General features: G+C 41.3%; 1 protein-coding gene across 9 annotated transcripts in view; it reads right to left on the reverse strand.

The window, feature by feature from the left end:
• The window catches only part of NR4A3 (nuclear receptor subfamily 4 group A member 3), a 379,358-nt gene that overhangs the window by 298,654 nt on the left and 60,880 nt on the right, over positions 1-19,824 (reverse strand). For all 9 annotated transcript variants that reach the window (XM_073587666.1, XM_073587669.1, XM_073587665.1 and 6 more), the window contains one exon: positions 9,295-10,142. In XM_073587666.1, the coding sequence (XP_073443767.1) occupies positions 9,295-10,142 (848 nt within the window). The remainder of the gene's footprint in view (positions 1-9,294; positions 10,143-19,824) is intronic.

Consider the following 19,824-nt stretch of genomic DNA (forward strand, 5'->3'; position numbering starts at 1 on the left):
TGATTACACAACAAACTGAATTGACCAACAAGCACAAGTAATTAAGGAGGGGGTACTGTCATGAACCAGCGTGGATCTGACAGTTTAAATGGATAAGTGAACTTTTTTCCTTTGGCTAGGTGCCAAAGTGATGTGATGGCCCCCGGTGGCCATTAGAATTATTACACGTGGTGTCGTTCATTTTAAGTTGCCCCGGTGGTGGTGAGTGGTAGTGCACTTTAGTTTCTTTGGTTTAGTGCACGTAATTATAAATCAGGTGTGAGGCTCTATAAAAGAGAGCCAGGTGTGTTCAATCACTGTTGGTGATATTGTGTGTTCGTCATTTGGGAAGCAAGCCTGGGTGATGAAGGAGCTGAACATGAGTCCTGCGCATCCCAGAGGGGACGAGTGGCAGCTATGTGGTCTGCAAGAAAGGCTGGCATGGCGTGGTGGAGTCACAGTTTATGGTGTCGGCAGGAAGTGCTTGCATGGCTTGGTGGAGTGACGACTATGGAGAGAGTTGCACTCAGCGTGCGGGACTTTGTTGCTGAGAGCTGGACTCAAGCATGCTTGACTTTTGGGCAGGAGCTGAACTCATCTTTGGGACTCTGTTACTGGACTTCTGCAATTGGTGGTGGACGCTGCTCCAAGGCTGCACTATGGTGAAGGATCCAGTTATGGTGATGGATCCGGGTGAAGTTGCACACAGGTGGTGGGCTCTGTTGCTAGGAGCGTACGCAACAGAGCAAAGCTAAGTGGTGTTTCCCCTGTATTGTCATTTTCCCTCATGTGTGTTTAGTGCAGTGGTGGGATTAGTTTCCGCACCGACCAATTCCCTAGTGAGGGTTTAGGTTCAGGGCGAGCTAGGGTTTCTAGGTTCCTGTGCGTCGCTCGGTGCAGAACCGGCCTAGGGAACGTTAGGAGTGCAGGGACACTGGCTCAGGGGAGTACAGGAGGTCTCCACTTCCCTATTCCCTATTGCAGGGTCCACCATTGTTAATGTTACCCAGATTCCCCCTTTATTATTTAAATTTGCCTTACTGGAGGCGGGGTTTCCAGACTATAATAATAATAATAAATTTTATTTTTATAGCGCCGACATATTCCGCAGCACTTTACATTTCAGAGGGGATTTGTACAGACAATAGACATTACAGCATAACAATAATCACATACAGTAGATTATAACAAATACCAAGAGGAGTGAGGGCCCTGCTCGCAAGCTTACAGTCTATGAGGAAAGAGGTAGACACGAAAGGTGGGTGGTAACAGTTGCCCTGATTGTATGGACCAGCAATAATGTTAAGTGTGTAACAGTACAGACACAGAGGGCTAATGGATGCATAAAGCATGTGGGAACATGATGCTGGGAACCTGGTTTTACAGACTACTGTATGTATAACGTGTAATACCTAAATTCGCCAGTTGGAGGCGGCGTATCCAGCTGCACGTTTTATTATTTAAATTTGCCCAACTGGAGGCGGTGTATCCAGGGTCACGGGTGTCTTATGGGTTCACCTTGCGTTACTCGCTGCGTCCAGACACGCGTGACCGTGACTGAGAGCAAAAGAGTAAAAAAAATAGTACAGTAGAGAGAGTAGATCAAGAAAGGAGAAAAGAGGATGATACTCAAATAAGAAAGAGCAGGAAGGAGTTGTTTTGTGACCTGATAGCTAGTGGAGTTCCTTTCCAGGAGATAGATGGGATCTCTACAAGTGACCTGTTGAGGAGATGGCAAGATCTGAGAAGTAAATTACAATTCGCCAGGCCCAAGAAGGTGGCGACAAATGAGATAGGGGATTGGAAAGATAGAGGTGGGACACCTGATGGAGGCATGCAAAGCCCCCACTGTAACCGCCCCTTGCACTCTTCCAATACCATGGCATACTACACCCCCTGCCATGATTCCCTCATGGACTAATTTTAAATGCAGATTTTAAATAAAAGTTGTGGAACATCCCTGAAAATTGTTGTTTGAACAGTTTTGCCATTTTTTGATGTCTAATAATGTTTGTTTTCGTTCTAGAGTTTCTTAGAGAAATATTCTTGTGAGCATACTATGAAGTATGCGCTGGCTGATATATGATGAATTGGGTTTGGTTTTGGTGATGCATAAATGTGCATTCCTCACCTGAGGGTTTGTAATAGACCTTGATGTTTTAAAAGGCAAAAGACCACAGCAGATATAAGATGATTCTGTATGTGGGAGCCATGTGAGAGAAACATACATGGAAAAGAGGGAGTGACAGTACAGACAATGAATTTAAGACTGAACTAAAGATAGATGACTGATAATATACTGGGGGGTTGACAAGATAATAGATGACTTATTTGTACTAAGTGTTGTCTTTGTCACTGTATGTGCTTTGTGTATTTGTCATGGTTATCCCTGGTTAAAATTGGTTCACAGCCAAAGAAAAAATCCACGTGGTATTTTTATTTTTACTTTTTATTTGGAATATTTTTATTTTTTATGAGCTAACTTTTTGAATTTTAATTGTAATGTGTTTAGCATTCTTGGTTTTTAAAGGAATTGTTTTTTCTCTTTTCAGTCCACTACAAGTTGGATTTGGGGGTGGAGTGTGTAATTAACCTTTTGTTTTCAGGAGTAAAAGAAGAAACCTTGGCCATTTAATTAACATGTAAATACAGTGCACAGCAAAATAGTTAATTTCTGCAGTAGTGAAAAAGGAGTCTATCTACCTAATATAAGATGATATTTTGAGACTTATTTTTGAGTTTTAACATGTTTTATTTTTTAGGAGCTCCCGTGCAAATTGGGTTTTGAAGAACATATATGATAAATGATTTCAATGAATGCTAGTTTGTTAATGTCAGTCTTTTGTTCTCGATATAGTTTTGTTCACCTACACCTGAGTCATGCAATGCAAATGTGTGGTTACCCAAAGTGTGTGTTTGTCTATATGCAAATGAGAATCTCTCCTGCTTACTGAATGAATGCATTAGGTGAAGCCAGAGTGTGTGTTGATGTATTGTGTATATTATGATGTAAAAATAATAATTTGCTAGAATTGGGTTAATAGCAAATTGGTTTGGGTTCTGTTTTCCTTAACATGTAATTGTACTGATTCTGACTAGTAGTAACATTATTTTGTGATCTCCATGAACATGATTGTACTGGTAATTATGATCATCATTATTATGCAAGTGTGATTGACATGAATTTGATGTGTTTGATAACTGGTATCTGATATTTTGATGTTATGATTTATTTCAGTGTATAAGTCCATACACATATGATATATTTTATGTAGTAGTTATTATCTAGAGTAGAAATATTTGCTACAGTAGAAAATTTCAAAAGTCATTCTGGGCACAATTAATTTGGACCAACAAACCTACAGAAATTTTGTTTGATTCATTTGATCAAGGGATGGAAAAAACAAGCCACCCGGACTGAGTTATATTGAACAAGTTATTCTATCTTGGACTGTGAATATATCATGGACTGAGTTATTTTGGACTGTTGCTTTGGACTGAGTTAGCTCTGCCAAGACTTTTGAACTTTCAAGTATGATTGGGAATTTCACTTTCCCTCAGTGCAGGCTGTGTCTTGTGTGTAGACTGAAGATGTCCAATTGAGCACTGAGACTGAGCCCAGATGATGCTGAACCGTCACCAGGGTGAATCCTCATGACTGTCAGCTGATGACAAGCCAGGGGACAACTAACCCTAGAAGCTTCTGCCGGAAACCAAATGGCATATAAAGTGAGGCCCTGAACAGCTGCAGCAATAGAAGATGAAAGGACTCATGCTCAGCCATTGGACACCTGCACCGAGGGGGTAATTTCATGAAGTCCAGGGACAGACTGCTCTTTAGAGTCTGTTCTTTTGCTAACCAGGGAATGTAGTGAAGTCACTAAGGCCAAGTGATGAGGGCATAATACTCCCCGTGCGTCCCTGCAACAAACCCATTCAGAATTGTGGTCTAAGAAGATCTAAAGAAGAAAGATTTCTCTAAAGCACCTGCTGGTCCAATGTTGTTTTCGTTTTGTTATTTTTTCCTTTTAAGCACAGGATGCTATTTTTTACCAAGCGGTTTTCTATTGGTAGCAAATAAATTTATATATATAAATGAGCAATGCAAATAATAATAAATGGTATAGTTTAGTGGCAGGTTAATTAATTAAACTGATTGAAACCAAGGGGTGAAATGTATACACACCAATTAATTAATACCAACTATTGATACGGTTACAATCTACTGTATATATATATAGTCTCATCTCTTTGATCCTTACTAGAAGGTAATTGACTTGTTCAACCAGATGGTCAAATTGTCCAAGCAGAGCAAATAACTGGTTTACACTTATCTACCAACAAAGGACCTTTGTTGCCATAATTAGATTGGGTGTGTAAACGTTCCCAAGGAGGTTATCTGGTGAATTCTCATCTATTTGGTTTCAGGGGACTTTCTCATTAGCATTCAAGGATAGATCAAAGCTTTTTAACTAAGGGTACCGTTACACGTAGCGATGCACCAGCGATCCCGACAACGATATGGATCGCTGGTGCATCGCTAAGTGGTCGCTAGTGAGCTGCCACACAGGCAGATCTCACCAGCAACATCGCAGGGTCGGGGGTCGCTACTTACCTGTCAGACGCGGCGATCCTGACGTCCTCCCGCCCGCGTCCACGCGTCGCTCGTCGGCGCCACAGGAAGCCCAGCAGGAAGCGCCCGACGAGAAATGGTCCAGGACGTTCTCGCACGACCAGCGATGAGCAGCGGGAGAGCCGGTCGGAGGTAAGTATCACATGTAGCGATATCGCTAGCAATATCGCTGCTACGTCACAAAATCGGTGACATTACAGCGATATTACTAGCGATATCGCTATGTGTAACGGGGGCTTAAGACACATTTGCATGCTTTTGGGGGATAAAAAGAGGGGACTCATTAGCAGAGGGAGACAGAGAGAGAGACAGAGGGCAGAGGGGAGATGATCGGACCAGATGAGGACACGGATATAAGAAAGAGATGGACCTGAATTCTACCTGAATAATGTAATGTATGTTTAATTTGCGTGTATATTTATTGTTTATTCTGTTTATTATTTGATCTTATCATTTATTAAGTAAATCAATTTAGTAAATTCAATTCTTGTGTGAGCATTTTCTTTTTCATTACAATCCATTGGAACCCCTTACAATACAATCTCTAAGGGAATTTTTACCCTAATGCACGTATCTGGGTTATCTCTTTGCCTACATTGTAATCTTTCATATATAGCAAAATTTGCACATATACTGCACTGTTTGTTTGTGTCCTTAGCTCTCTGGCGATTTTTTGTAGGAAATTTTTTTTAGAAAAAATTTTTTTCAGAGTGTTTTTTCAAAAAATATACATATACTGCACTGTTTGTTTGTGTCCTTAGAGATCCACATTTTAGGAAGTAATACATTTACATCAAGATGTGGCTTGTGTGATCTCAAAGCTCTCTGGGGATTTTTTAGAAAAAAAATTTTCAGAAGGCTTTTTTCAAAAAAAATATTCAGGAAATTCTTAACAGTTTCGCGCTTGCGCTTATAATATGTGGCATTTAACATTCAACACATGTACTTCCTAAACAAAATCTATGTGTGGAGTAATCCCTTTAACACCTTTGCCTGCCTTTGATTGAACAAAATGGTGGCGCTTATGTTTCTTTATGGCAATGCCGCCGGGTATATATAAGACCACGTTTATGGACGTTAGCGCCTTTGTGCACACATTGCAAAACGGCACTATGCGATAATATATGACTGAACAATTGACACATGCGCAGCGATAAATGTATCTGTAGTTTTGAGGCCATTATCATTTTTTGATGTCTGTATCTCTATGTACACACTGCATAATGGCACTATGCGATTGAGCAATTGACTCATTCGCGGCGATTATATATTTTTGCTGTTTTGCGGTCATTATTATTCTTATAAGATTTATTGTGTGCATAGGGTCCCCCCAAATATTTCTGTTTGACCAAATTGGTTGCGGGACTTACTCTGATGATGACGCGGTTGTAATAGGGATTATATCGTTTTCTTGCATATTGGTTGCTGCGCCCTTGTACACATTAGATCATAGCGGTATATGGGAGCATTTGTCTGATTAATTGACGCATGCGCAGTAAGCATTTTTTTCCGTGCTTTTGAGGTGTATGGAATGACGGCGTTACTTTAAAGCATGACAGCAGAGAAACCAACGCATGCGCAATAAGTACTTTCAATGTAACTTTATTGTCAATCCCTTTCTATGTACAAGATGGCCGCGGCCTGTTCCCTTCCTTATGTACTATCGCGTTCTTTGAGTGCCAATACGAGATAACGGCGCCATCTTTAGACTAGCATTAGAGAATCTGACGCATGCACAGTAAGTGTTTTTTATTCAACTTTATTTAAATCGTCTCCCTATGCACAAGATGGCTGCGGTCATTCTCCTGCATATGTGCTATTGTGCACCTTGAACGCTGACTCTCTCCTCCTCACAGGTGAGCCATGTGCTGATTATACAGAAAAGAGTATATATGGCTTCAGAACGTTAAACACACCATGCTATTTTACCCTGAGGAAGCCACCTCTTGTGTGGCGATACGCGTGGGATCTCATCCCACTCACTGGCTCCCCTTATCCCTGGTGGCGCTGCTGGCTTTTTTTCATGTTTCTGGGACATACCATTGCCCTGATTCTCAGCTTCTCTGCACCTTAGTGTGGTTTTGCACACTTATTCAGTTTTACCATCTCTTGGACATTTCTCTTCGTTATATGTCCTTCACATTTGACTCAGTGTTAAAATTCCCCCCTTTGAGGGGTTACCATTGTTTCATATTAGCAACTGGATATTTTTTCAAACCAATTTTTGATCACAAATGCTGTTGGACCTTCTTTTGGTATTGTATACTCATTGTTAAATTTTGTCATTTGTCACTCTCTATATATGCAATTTTTTTGCACATATTATATTTATATAAGTTTTTTGTGATACATGCTTGTACATTTGTAGGCATGCATTTCTAATGCCAGATATACAGTATTTATTCATTTAGCGTCTTTTATGGGAGCCTGCTGTGGTTTGCCATTGCCTTTATACTGAGGTGTGGCATCTGGTCTTGAGTCTCCTTTGCACACAGATGCAATTTTAATTGTTTTTACACTATATGTGTTTTGTTCTGTCTCTGTATGTATTTTTTGGAGAATAATAAAAATTCAAATTTTGTATTACACACACACACACACACACACACACATATATATTTCTTATGCAATTGAGGTGCTCCCTTTTATGGGTCTGACTTTTTCTTGCTCTATTACATGTCTACTTGCATACCCTGGTGAGACTCTTGCTCTTACATATAAACATAAATTTTTCTGGTGGTGCCCTCCATTTACTGTGTATACTTGGAAGGCCATTAAATAATAATTCAATTTTTATCTCCTGCTGTTTTGTTTGCCACCTCCCTTTGTATCTTCTGTTTTTAACCTTCTTTTACTTATTAATTGATACAAGACATTAATAAAGCTATTTATTGGATTTACTACTTTTTAGCATTTTGTATAGGTTTGATTTTGTACTTCGATGTTATAGCCAACATTATATATACATGTCTATGCTGCTATAACATTTGGGTATGATATTTATCTATAATTACTCCTTTGGAGCAAATTTTCTTTGGCTGCAATTTTGTTATCAGAAGTACATGTGGACTGAAGCTGGTTGGATACCGCCATCTATAGATAGTTGTAAGCGACGTGTAAAGATTAGAGCCTCCTCTCACCACACACTCCTTGCCTAGGCAACCGGCCAGGCTGGGATTGGGGGGATAGCAGGCAACCTGAGCAACTAGCTGTACACAACAAAATTAATAATCCCTGCGTCTTTGTGAACAGTGAGATTTTTGTAATAAGGGTTAAAGAAGCACTTCCATCAAAGTTCTTATACTATTAATATATAGCAAGCATCATATTACATCGCAGTGTGTACTTACAATTTTTCATTTTGACTTTCTTCCAAGTGAATTCTTTTGTTTTCCATTAGATCTTTGAAATCATGTAATTAAAAACTGACTAGCAAAATCAGTCTAAGCTCTTTGTAGAAACAGGAGGTCTCTTTTCTCTGTATAAGTCATCACTGTAAAAGTCCCTGACAAGGAGGGGCCGAGCAGCTGGGTGAAGAAGTGAAGGGAATGATCCATGTGTGGAAAAGAGACTTCATGTTTCTACATAACGCAAGGGACGTGAAGGATTAACTGGGAAGAAAGGCAAAAGGAGCAATTGTAAGTACACAGTGTTATTTGATAAGGTGATTGCAATATATTAAAGGGAATCTGTCACCCCATTTTTGGCCTATAAGATGTGGCCACAGCCATCAGGGGCTTATCTACAGAATTCTGTAATGCTGTAGATAAGCCCCCGATGTAACCTGAAAGATAAGAAAACGAGTTATATTATACTCATCGGGGGTCCGGTCTGGTCTGGCGGATCCCATCTTCTAGAGATGACGTCCTCCTTCTTACTTCTGCCGCGGCTCCTGAGCAGGTGTACTTTATCTGCCCTGTTGAGGGCAGACTAAAGTACTGTAGTGCGCAGGCGCCGGACCGCTCTGACTTTTCCTGGCACCTGCGCACTGCAGTACATTACTTTGCCCTCAACAGGGCAGAGAAAGTACACCTGCTCAGGAGCCGCGGCAGAAGTAAGAAGGAGGACGTCATCTCTAGAAGATGGGAAGCGCCGGACCGGACCTCAATATCCACCGCACCCGCCCCCTGGTGAGTATAATCTAACTTGCTTTTCTTCTCTTTCATGTTACATAGGGGGCTGTAGATAAGCCCCTGATGGCTGTGGTCGCAGCTTATGGGCCGAAAATGGAGTGACATATTCCCTTTAAGAGGATATAAACTGACTGGAGTGATTCTTTAAATTGCAAAATTCCTAGTTTTTACAAGCACCTTGCAATTTTGACTATTTGTTACTTGAGATAACTCCCTTTAAGGTCTTGGCTGCCTCCATACATTTATGTGTAAGCAACTCCATTTTTGAAGTCATGAACTTGTACGCATCTATATACGCAGTGCTTCCATTTCTCGCTCAAACACTTTCCAAAGGATCAGTTCCAGATAAATGTCTCTATTTAATGCCTTTAGTCATGTAGAGCCCTTTTAAATACATTTTCTGAGCTAAAAATGCCTTTATTGTAATCTAGTTCATTAAACAGATATAACATGTTTTTATTTGACTGACTGGACAGTGCACACAAAACACTATGTTCTACATGTACACTTCCACCCTAAATAAACACATGCATAAGAATAAAATCTTACCTTAAAGAAGCCTTTACATCCCTCACACGTTCTAACACCATAGTGTTGACATGCAGCATTATCTCCACATACAGCACAGGCTCCCTCCCCAGACGAAGAGCTTCTACTAGTTGGTGATGGAAAACTTCCCTCGCCGACCACGCTAATTGCTTGACCACTTGAAAGTGGAGAAAATACAAGATTTGATACTTTTGTTATCGGTAGGTTGAATGGGATGGATTCCCCTGGTAATTGTGTTGGATCTCCTTGAGTTCCTACTGAAATGCTATGAGAAGCTTCATAGCATACAGGGCGGTTAGACAATGGTGAACCTGGAGGAGAAGTCTTAAAATGAAAAATTGGAAATCGTGGAGAAACAGTTTTATGTGAGGTATCCATCAAGTGACCGGAAGTCATACATGAATGTATACCTGACGAATGGTGAGGTTCTTCCCATTGTTGTGTTTGGTGAGCTGAAAATCCAGGTGCAGACGAAATTGAAGGAACTGATGATTTGAAATTCATTGAAATGCTTGGCATGGCTTCTTGCGTTTGCAGAGGGATTGAACTTTGGTAGGTGACCAAATGTGGATTTTCCATTTTTAACAGTGGCCTCTGCCCAGATGTTTGCATTTGATACAAGCACGAAGGCTTAAGTTCATAGTTTCCTGAATATCCCTCAATGAAAGTGCTAAAACTTGGCAAGGACATTGTTGCTGAAGCTGTAACATTTGTGCTGTTTAATTCTAAGTTACATTTTGAAGTTGAAGTGTTGGTCATATCTACATTGAATTCAGAAGCATTACCAAAAGTCTGGGCAACATATGTAGAACCAGGTGGAGTGGGATTATACTGAACACAGGGTATACCTGTAGAAGAATATAAATATGAGAAATTAAATTTGTAAGATATGTACATTTTTTGCATCAAACTAACACCAAATACATACTCTTACTTTCTTTATACCACATTGTCAAAATTGAATTTTATTTTTGTCCAACCTGTTCTCCTTCTGTCTTAGTATATTTCTAACAAGCTGAGTCTGTACACAGCCCTTTAAGAAAGGAAATGGTATCCAAATGTCAATTTATTTCCAGGAGGAATCTAAAATAGATAGAACAATGTAGTGGCCTAAGGAAAGATATTTTATTCTTTCACCATCTTTCTCGGCAGCTACTGATAACATTATACTGAAACCTACAAAAACAAAAAGAGTAAAAAAACTGAAAAATATGCCCGTCTCATCTCCACCCGTACCTGCAGATGCTGTTCGGCCAGGGACTAGTTTAACTGAGATCTGTGGTTTCACTAATCTAGACTAATGGGTGTGTTTGATGTTCAGCAGGTGTATGCATCTTCTTGCTGTGGCTAATGGGGCAGTACCAATCCCTATATATAATCCCAGCCTTCTATCTTAATTGCAAGACATTGTTCCTGGAACCTTTCCGAAAACAGATCATACTCAGAGACTTCATCTGATCCTGAAATTTCCCATAATACTGATTGATTTCATTTTGACTGATTTCCTGGTATGTGATCTCACCTATTTCCCGGATTATGGCTTTTAATTCGGGGCCTTTGTCTCGTCACTCCAGTTACTGATCAGGCTAGGCTAGCTAAACATTGTTTTTGCCTCAGACTCGCTCCTCTGGCCAGCAGCAACTGTGGGAAAGCAACCCAGGGGATCACGTCTTTAAGAGGTTGTCCACTACTTTATCATTGATGTCTATCAATGTCTGATAGGTTGGGGTCTGACAACTGGCACCCCTGCCAATTAGCTGTTCTTGGAGTTGGCAACAGCTGCAGTCCTGAAAAGCTCAATTGCGGAGCGGTTTGGTCTTTTGATTGTGGCCACGGCCGGGTGCTGCACATCCACCTCCTATTCAAATCAATAGGAGGTGGATGTGCAGTAACCGACCACTGCCACTATCAGAAGACGGAGCAGCTCAGAAACTGAGCATTTCCGGCAGGTGGCCACCGCCACCAGGAAGAGCTGATTGGCAGGGGTGCCGGGTGTCAGACCCCGACTGGTCAATCATTGATGACCTATCCTGAGGATAGGTCATCAATGATAAAGTAGCGAACAACCTCTTTAAGTTCAGATCCCTTTAAAGGATGAAGGCCATGCTTTCCTGTGGGATCTGCTGGATGGACTAGCTAGCGCCAAGTGTGTCTTAGATAGCCCTTTTTAACTAATGGCCTCCAAAACACATATGATGCCAAAATAGAGATGTTTTATTCATTTGTTGGAAATTACATCAAAGTCTAAAAATGTGAATGCTACATAAGTGAAAAAGAATTGATGGCATCAACTGAGGACAGAACATAAATTAAGAATAAAAATTAGAAACATTATGTGCAATACCTGCAAAACATCATGTGGTGAAGGTATATATTGATGGACAATAGAATAGCCAAATGCACAGATTAGACAGATCTCTAATTGGCACTATACATGAGAAATAAAATATAATATAGCCAATAACTGAGTAATAATTATAGAGCAAATAAATCATACACTTAGTAGCTGTAGAAATGTATAATGAGTAAAGAATATAGTAACAAACAAACCCAACACATTTCCTGAGCTTAGTGATGTGGTCATCCCAGACATACAGTATAGCACAGTCCACGTCTGGGAGTCATTCACATGTTAAAACTATATTCCATAGGGACAGAAGGATTGTATTGGGGATCGTTCTGTGGCCATTATTTTTCGTCAGCCTGTGTAAAGAGGCCGATAAACAAGCGCTGAACGCCTTCAATAGTTGATAGTCACTTGTTTACTGGTGAGAAATCAGCTTGTGTGCATATTTTTGTGTTTTGGTGTAATATTTATGCAGCCAATGTGGCGTAACGCCTACTGTGTGTGCTGGGGAACACTCGCTTGGCAGCGGATTAACGTAGTCAGGCACAGGTTTTTCACACAAAACAGTCCATACGGTTTATTTAAGCGCCATAAACTGTGCCATAAGCCAGGTTGCACATCACCGGCTTACACACATTCCATTACTTTATCACATAAGCTTTACCAAGCATTCACTAGTCACGCCTGACTTTCTCCAGTCACCGGGTGACAGCACTGTTCAATAACTGACTTTTGCCAGTGCACACAGTTTTTTCCCCATGCCCGGGATTATCTCTCAGGAGCTCCTGCTCCACAGACTGCCTGCCTGTCAGTCATGATTCCTGAGGAAGGTGCTGAACTGGCATCACCATCCTTGTGTCCATTGCACTACTGACAGTCCAGATCCTCAGACGGAAGGTAGCTCCCCAAACGCAGTGCCTTTCACAGACTCAGCAAACACACGTGGCCTGTGCGGGTGCTATTCAGGACATTCGTCCAACACCCAGGCCACCATGTCCAAGGTCTCACCACATGTTCCAGGAATCCGATCCTACTACCAGGATCTTCCAACACAGACCTTCTAGGACCTTGCACCCTGAACCATTCAGGTAAACACATTCTCTCAATGTGACCAGACCTCAGTCACATTATAAGTGACTGAGTGTTGGGGTTGCCAGAGATCACAGTGCCTGTTTCTGAGAAGAGCAGTCTAAGGTTATGTGCACACAGCATCTGATTTTAGGTCGCTTCTGTAAGGAATCAACATGAAAAATAGCTAAAAAAAAAACCTAACATTTTGCTGTGCATATTTTCAGTCATTTGTAACTTCTATTAACCACTTTAGCTTTTGAAAGCCATTAAGAAGCTAAAGTAAGAGAACTGACCATACTTCATGCAACTTCCTCCACTATTTTACATGTAATATAAAAAAATGCATAAAAAAGACCAAAAAGACAATTAAAAGGATGATTCAGTAAAAACACCACCAACATGTTTCCTGAAGTATCTTCTACTTTAAAAACTGTGGGTATGCTGACTGCTAAAATATGCTGTGTACACATACGCTATGGTTATGTTCACACTGAGTTTATTTTAAGAGGTTTTTTTGGAGCGGATCATCCTGAAAAAAAAAAACACTTCAAAAACTCTTGGAAAACTCTTCCAATCTACTTCTATGAGAAATCCTCTTTAGTGTTCATAAGAGGAGGGTTTTTTATTTTTTTTTCCTTCAGATAGTCTTAAAAACACATGATGGAAAAAAAAGTGCATGTCACGTCTGAACGAAAGCTTTACAAATTAGGCACTCTCCATTCAAAAGACTGCAAAGAATCCTTCCCTAAAAAAACTCTTTCAAAACATCATCAAAATGGCTTCAGGAAAAGAAAAAGATGACAAAGAAGACACGTCAGGATAAACACTGCTGGCGTTTTCAGGAAACTTCTGCAAAAACAATGCAAGTAAATTAGCATCTAAAAGAGAAGATGGCTAACACCCTCTGAAGACCTATCATTCTATCTTATGTGAACGGTATTATATGGCGCGTTTTATCCACATGTAGGCTGCAGTTTTCTGTTAGTCAGTGGTGACTGTTTTAACTCCAGGGCAAGCCCATAGTTGGGGAGGAGTAGATGGGCACTAGTGACAAGTTCCTGTTTGATATAGTCTTAGTTGAGCTAAACAGAAAGAAAGGACACTCTCAGGCAGTTCTGATCATCACTTAGTGTGTGAATAGCTTACAAGGGAGCACATTTCAGCCAGCAAGTAACAGAGACGGCAGTTTTTTTCAAAGCAGGCAAGTTGGGGACCTACTGGAAGTGGATTAAAGTCAGTCTCTGTGTTAGCCAGACCTGGAGGTCCTTGTGAATAAATACAAGATCAGCCAGGCTGTTGCACGTCCATAAGGGGGTAGCTGAAAGCTGCTTTACACCATTCACAGAGTGCAATTTGGGTCCAGTGGGCACAGCTCAACATATTGACCTGTGTGACTCTGTAATGGGAAGTTGGAGGCCCCCAGCGAACCCTGTTATTCATATGCAATGTGTCACGGAGTACCATGTCAGAAAGGGGGACAGAATACCATGGTGTCTAGTTTCACACACTCCTGCACTGGTTAGAAGTACTTCACCATCATATTTAACAGAACAGTACATTTTATTTCCCTGTTAGCAGTGGAAGGGTTAATCTGTTCAGTAGAAGCACTTAGAGCTTTCCTACTTGGATTGTCTCATCTGTTCAGCATTTGCCATTCCCCTCTGCTATATATGCTTACCACTGGCACTTAGGGATTACCAGTGTTAGTTCTTACTGCCTGGTTTTGGAGGTGGAGGTAGTGATAGTTGCTGGAGTTAGCATTTGGAGATTGTTCAGGAAATTGTTGCTTGGAGTTTTGCCTGTATGCACATTTTCTCCTATTTGGTTTCTTCTTTAACTCCTCGGTGTCCTACTCTGTTTTTTGGTGAGTGTATTTTGTATAGTTGGTATTTTCATTTATCCCTGTCCATCTTCCCTTTGTCTGGTTAGCATGTTCCTATCCTCCTCAGACCCAGAAGTCCCAGAACACAGAAAACGTTTTACACTACAGTGTATGTGAGGTCTACACTTCAGCTTCTCACTATCCTAGTTGGGGGAGGGAAAAGATCAGGGTAGATATAGGATTATAGCAAGACAAGAGAACCCAGCGTTTCCACCTTCAGGAGTAATCCGGGGGACAGGGAAAGACTAGTAACATAGTAACATAGTTATTAAGGTTGAAGGAAGACTTTAAGTCCATCTAGTTCAACCCATATCCTATCCTAACTTGCCCTAACATGTTGATCCAGAGGAAGGCAAAAAAAACCCATGTGGCAACAGTAAGCTTCACATTGGGGAAAAAAATTCCTTCCCGACTCCACATACGGCAATCAGACTAGCTCCCTGGATCAACGCAATATTAAGGAGACTAGTGTATATACCCTGTAATATTATACTTTTCAAGAAAGGCATCCAGTCCCTTCTTAAATTTTAGTAGTGAATCACTCATTACAACATCATATGGCAGAGAGTTCCATAGTCTCACTGCTCTTACAGTAAAGAATCCGCGTCTGTGAGTATGCTTAAACCTGCTTTCCTCCAGACGTAGAGGATGCCCCCTTGTCCCCGTCACAGGTCTAAGAGTAAAAAGATCATTAGAAAGGTCTTTGTATTGTCCCCACATATATTTATACATTGTAATAAGATCACCCCTAAGCCTTCGATTCTCGAAACTAAATAACCCCAAGTGTAATAACCTGTCTTGGTATTGCAGACCACCTAGTTCCCTAATAACCTTGGTCGCTCTTCTCTGCACCCGCTCCAGTTCAGCTATGTCTTTCTTATACACCGGAGACCAGAACTGTACACAGTATTCTAAGTGTGGTCGCACTAGTGACTTATATAGAGGTAAAATTATGTTCTCCTCATGAGCATCTATGCCTCTTTTAATGCATCCCATTATTTTATTTGCCTTTGCAGCAGCTGCTTGACTCTGGCCACTAAATGTGAGTTTGTCGTCCACCCATACACCCAGGTCTTTTTCAGTGACTGTTTTGCCCAGTGCTTTACAATTAAGCACATAATTATACAACTTGTTCGTTCTACCCAAGTGCATGACCTTGCATTTTTCCCAATTAAAGCTCATTTGCCATTTATCAGCCCAAGCTTCTAGTTTACATAAATCCTCCTGTAATATAAAATTGGCCTCCTCTGTATTAATTACCCTGCAGAGTTTAGTGTCATCTGCAAATATTGAAATTCTACTCTATATGCCCCCTACAAGGTCATTAATAAATATGTTAAAAAGAAGCGGGCCCAAAACTGACCCCTGTGGTACCCCACTGCTAACCGTGACCCAGTCCGAGTGTGCTCCATTAATAACCACCCTTTGTTTCCTATCCCTGAGCCAGCTCTTAACCCACCTACACATATTTTCCCCTATCCCCATTGTTCTCATTTTATGTATCAACCTTTTGTGTGGCACCGTATCAAAAGCTTTTGAAAAGTCCATGTACACCACGTCCACTGCATTCCCTTGGTCCAGTCCGGAACTTACCTCTTCATAAAAGCATTATCAGATTAGTCTGACAGGAACGGTCTCTTGTAAACCCATGTTGATATTGGGTCATAAGGTTATTCTTCTCCAGATACTCCAGTATAGTATCTCTTAGAAAACCCTCCAGGATTTTACCCACAGTTGAGGTTAAACTTACTGGCCTATAATTTCCAAGTTCAGTTTTTGTCCCCTTTTTGAATATTGGCACCACATTTGCTATACGCCAGTCCTGTGGTACAGACCCTGTTATTATGGAATCTTTAAAGATTAAAAATAGTGGTCTATCTATGAATGTGCTTAATTCCTGCAGTACTCGGGGGTGTATCCCATCCGGGCACGGGGATTTGTCAATTTTAGTGATTTGTAGACGCCGCCGTACTTCCTGCTGGGTTAAGCAGGTGACATTTAATGGAGAATTTTTATCCCTGATCATGTTATCCGTCATGGGATTTTCTTGTGTAAATACCGTTGAAAAAAAGTCATTTAGCATATTGGCTTTTTCCTCATCCTCATCCACCATTTCACCCAGACTATTTTTAAGGGGACCAACACTATCATTTTTTAGCTTCTTACTATTTATGTAGTTAAAGAATATTTTGGGATTATTTTTACTTTCTCTGGCAATGAGTCTCTCTGTCTCAATCTTTGCTGTCTTGATTTGCTTTTTACAGAATTTATTTAATCTTCTGTATTTATTTAATGCCTCATCACTACCTACTTGCTTTAATTCTCTAAATGCTTTATTTTTATCTCTTATTGCGCCCCTTACAGCTCTATTTAGCCATAGTGGTTTCCTCCTATTTCTCGCATGTTTATTCCCATACGGTATATATTGTGCACAGGTCCTATTCAGGATGCTAATAAACGTCTCCCATTTTCTTTGTGTATTTTTATGTCTCAGGATATCGTCCCAGTTAATTGCACCAAGATCATCTCTCATCCGTTGGAAATTTGCCTTCCTGAAGTTTAGTGTCCTTGTAACCCCTCTACTACACATCTTATTAAAGGATACATGAAAACTTATTAATTTGTGATCACTATTACCCAAGTGACCCTCAACCCTTACATTTGATATGCGGTCTGGCCTGTTGGTTAATATTAGGTCTAGCAGTGCCCCCCCTCTTGTTGGGTCCTGAACCAGTTGTGAAAGGTAATTGTCTCTCATCGTTGTCAGAAACCCATTACCTTTGCTGGAACTGCAGGTTTCGGTTCCCCAATGTATTTCAGGGTAGTTGAAGTCCCCCATAATAATGACTTCTCCTTGAGTCGCTGCTTCATCTATTTGCTTTATGAGGATATTCTCTGTAGCTTCCATTATTCTAGAGAACTGGTTAGTGCCCAAAGTATCAACACCAACATGACATAACGTTCTTCACAAGTAATGTGCTGCTGTCTGTAACCACCAAGTGTGAACCTCTGCCACACAGTACAGATGAAAAGCTTAAGTATTGTTTATTGCTACCCTTTGTACAAGCAACCCAGAACTAGTGAACAAGATTCTATTTTTGTAAAGTCTTGGAGACGGGAGTGGGAGGTTCTGATTATTGAGGATGTTAACTTCAGGTCATTAGCAGAACACAGGGCACAGGTAGGGTGGTAGGCTCAGACGAAGGAGATGTAGGGTGGTGCTGAGCCATGGAGTGCTTCGTGGGTGAGGGTAAAACGTTTATACTGAATTCTGGAGTGGATGGGTGTGATGGTGTGATGTTATGTGTGTATCATTTTGTGTATATTTATATTTTATGGATTTCCATTGTGTTCTCTTGTTGCCCTGTATCATTCTGTGTATTCCCATATTGTCTAGAGTCTCAATTACCTTCCAAAAGTCTGATAATTGAATTAGCTCACTTACTGTCTGCAGCCTGACTAACTATGCCTCTTGATGAACCCCTGTAGTGCCTTAATCCCCAAGGCATCTTTGTCAGGTCTGGGAGGCCTGAAAACCACCCCAACCTGTCTAACTACCCCTGGACATAAGGAGGGGGCTGGGGAGGACAGGAGTTGTTCAAGTCAGATGCTGTGTGGTGATGATTGTGTGAAGACAGCACGTCCGAGAGAAGGGGAAGCATATGGACCCATTTTATCCTCTGTCTGCTGGATTATTGGACTCTCATCTCCTTGGACATTCATCCTGTTACTGAACTGCATCCGTGTTCTGGACTATTGTATCCTCAGTGTGGTGGATTGTTTATGGACCTTTTAGTTTTGCCTATAATAAAGGTCTTGGGATTGTTCACACTTCCCTCGCTCTGATCATTGTGTGGTATCGGAGAAGGACCCCGTAACGATGGGTGACCAGTGTAAGGAGTGGCACAAGGTAGAGGCATTGGTATAACGATTGGTGAGGAATATGATCCTAGCTGCAGCATTCAGGATAGATTGGAGAGGGGAGAGTTTGGTAAGAGGAAGACCGATTAGTAGAGAGTTACAATAGTCCAGACGAGAATGAATAAGAGAAACAGTAAGAGTTTTTGCAGAGTCAAAAGTAAGAAAGGGTCCAATTCTAGAAATGTTTTAAGGTGCAGATAACAAGAGCGAGCCAGTGAACGATGTGGGGGGTGAATGAAAGCTTGGAATCAATTATAACCCCAAGACAGCGGGCATGTTGCTGGGGAGTAATGGTGGAACCACACACGGAAATGGCAATGTTGGGCATAGGTAGGTTAGTAGAAGGAGGAAACGCGAGTTCAATTTTTGACAGGTTCAGTTTCAGATAGAGGGAGAACATGATGTTAGATACAATGGTAAGACAATCACTGGTGTTTTCCAAAAAGGCAGGCGTGATATCAGGAGAAGTGTATAATTGGGTGTCATCAGCATAGAGTTGGTACTGGAACCCAAATCTACTGATTGCTTGACCAATAGGGGCAGTATACAAAGAGAAGGCCTAGAACCGATCCTTGAGGAACCCCAACAGAAATGAGAACATGAGAGGAGGAGCCAGCAAAAGATACAGCAAAGGAGCGGTCAGAGAGATAGGAGGAGAACCAGGAGAGAACGGTGTCCTTGAGGCCAATGGAACGGAGCATAGTGAGGAGGAGCTGATGACTCACAGTGTCGAATGCTGCAGAGAGATCCTAGAGAATTATCATGGAGTAGAGATCATTAGATTTAGCTGTTACAAGATCATTAGAGACTTTAGTGAGGGCAGTTTCAGTAGAGTGAAGAGAGAAAAAAACAGATTGTAGAGGGTCGTGGAGAGAGTTATCTGAGAGATAGCGGATAAGTCAGGCGTGAACCAGGCGTTCCAGGAGTTTAGCGATGAAGGGAACATTAGAGACAGGTCTATAGTTAGCCCTTCACCTCGCCAAACAGACCTACTTCACCACCCTGATCTCCTCACTAGCCAACAACCCCAAGAAACTTTTTGACACCTTTCACTCCCTCCTCAGGCCAAAAGCACAAGCCCCTATCACAGACATTTGCGCTGATGACCTTGCCTCCCACTTTATAGAGAAAATAGACAATATCCGTCAGGAAATCCGCTCCCAATCACCAAATTCAGTGACTCCCATCCCTCCCTGCATTCCCCCTGGCTCACTCTCCACATTCGATCCCATCACAGAAGAAGAAGTCTCCAGGCTCCTCTCCTCTTCTCGTCCGACTACATGCACAACCGACCCCATTCCCTCACATC

Source organism: Dendrobates tinctorius, unplaced genomic scaffold (assembly GCF_039654945.1).
Source record: "Dendrobates tinctorius isolate UK_male_01 unplaced genomic scaffold, ASM3965494v1 ptg000102l, whole genome shotgun sequence".
Lineage (NCBI taxonomy): Eukaryota > Metazoa > Chordata > Amphibia > Anura > Dendrobatidae > Dendrobates > Dendrobates tinctorius.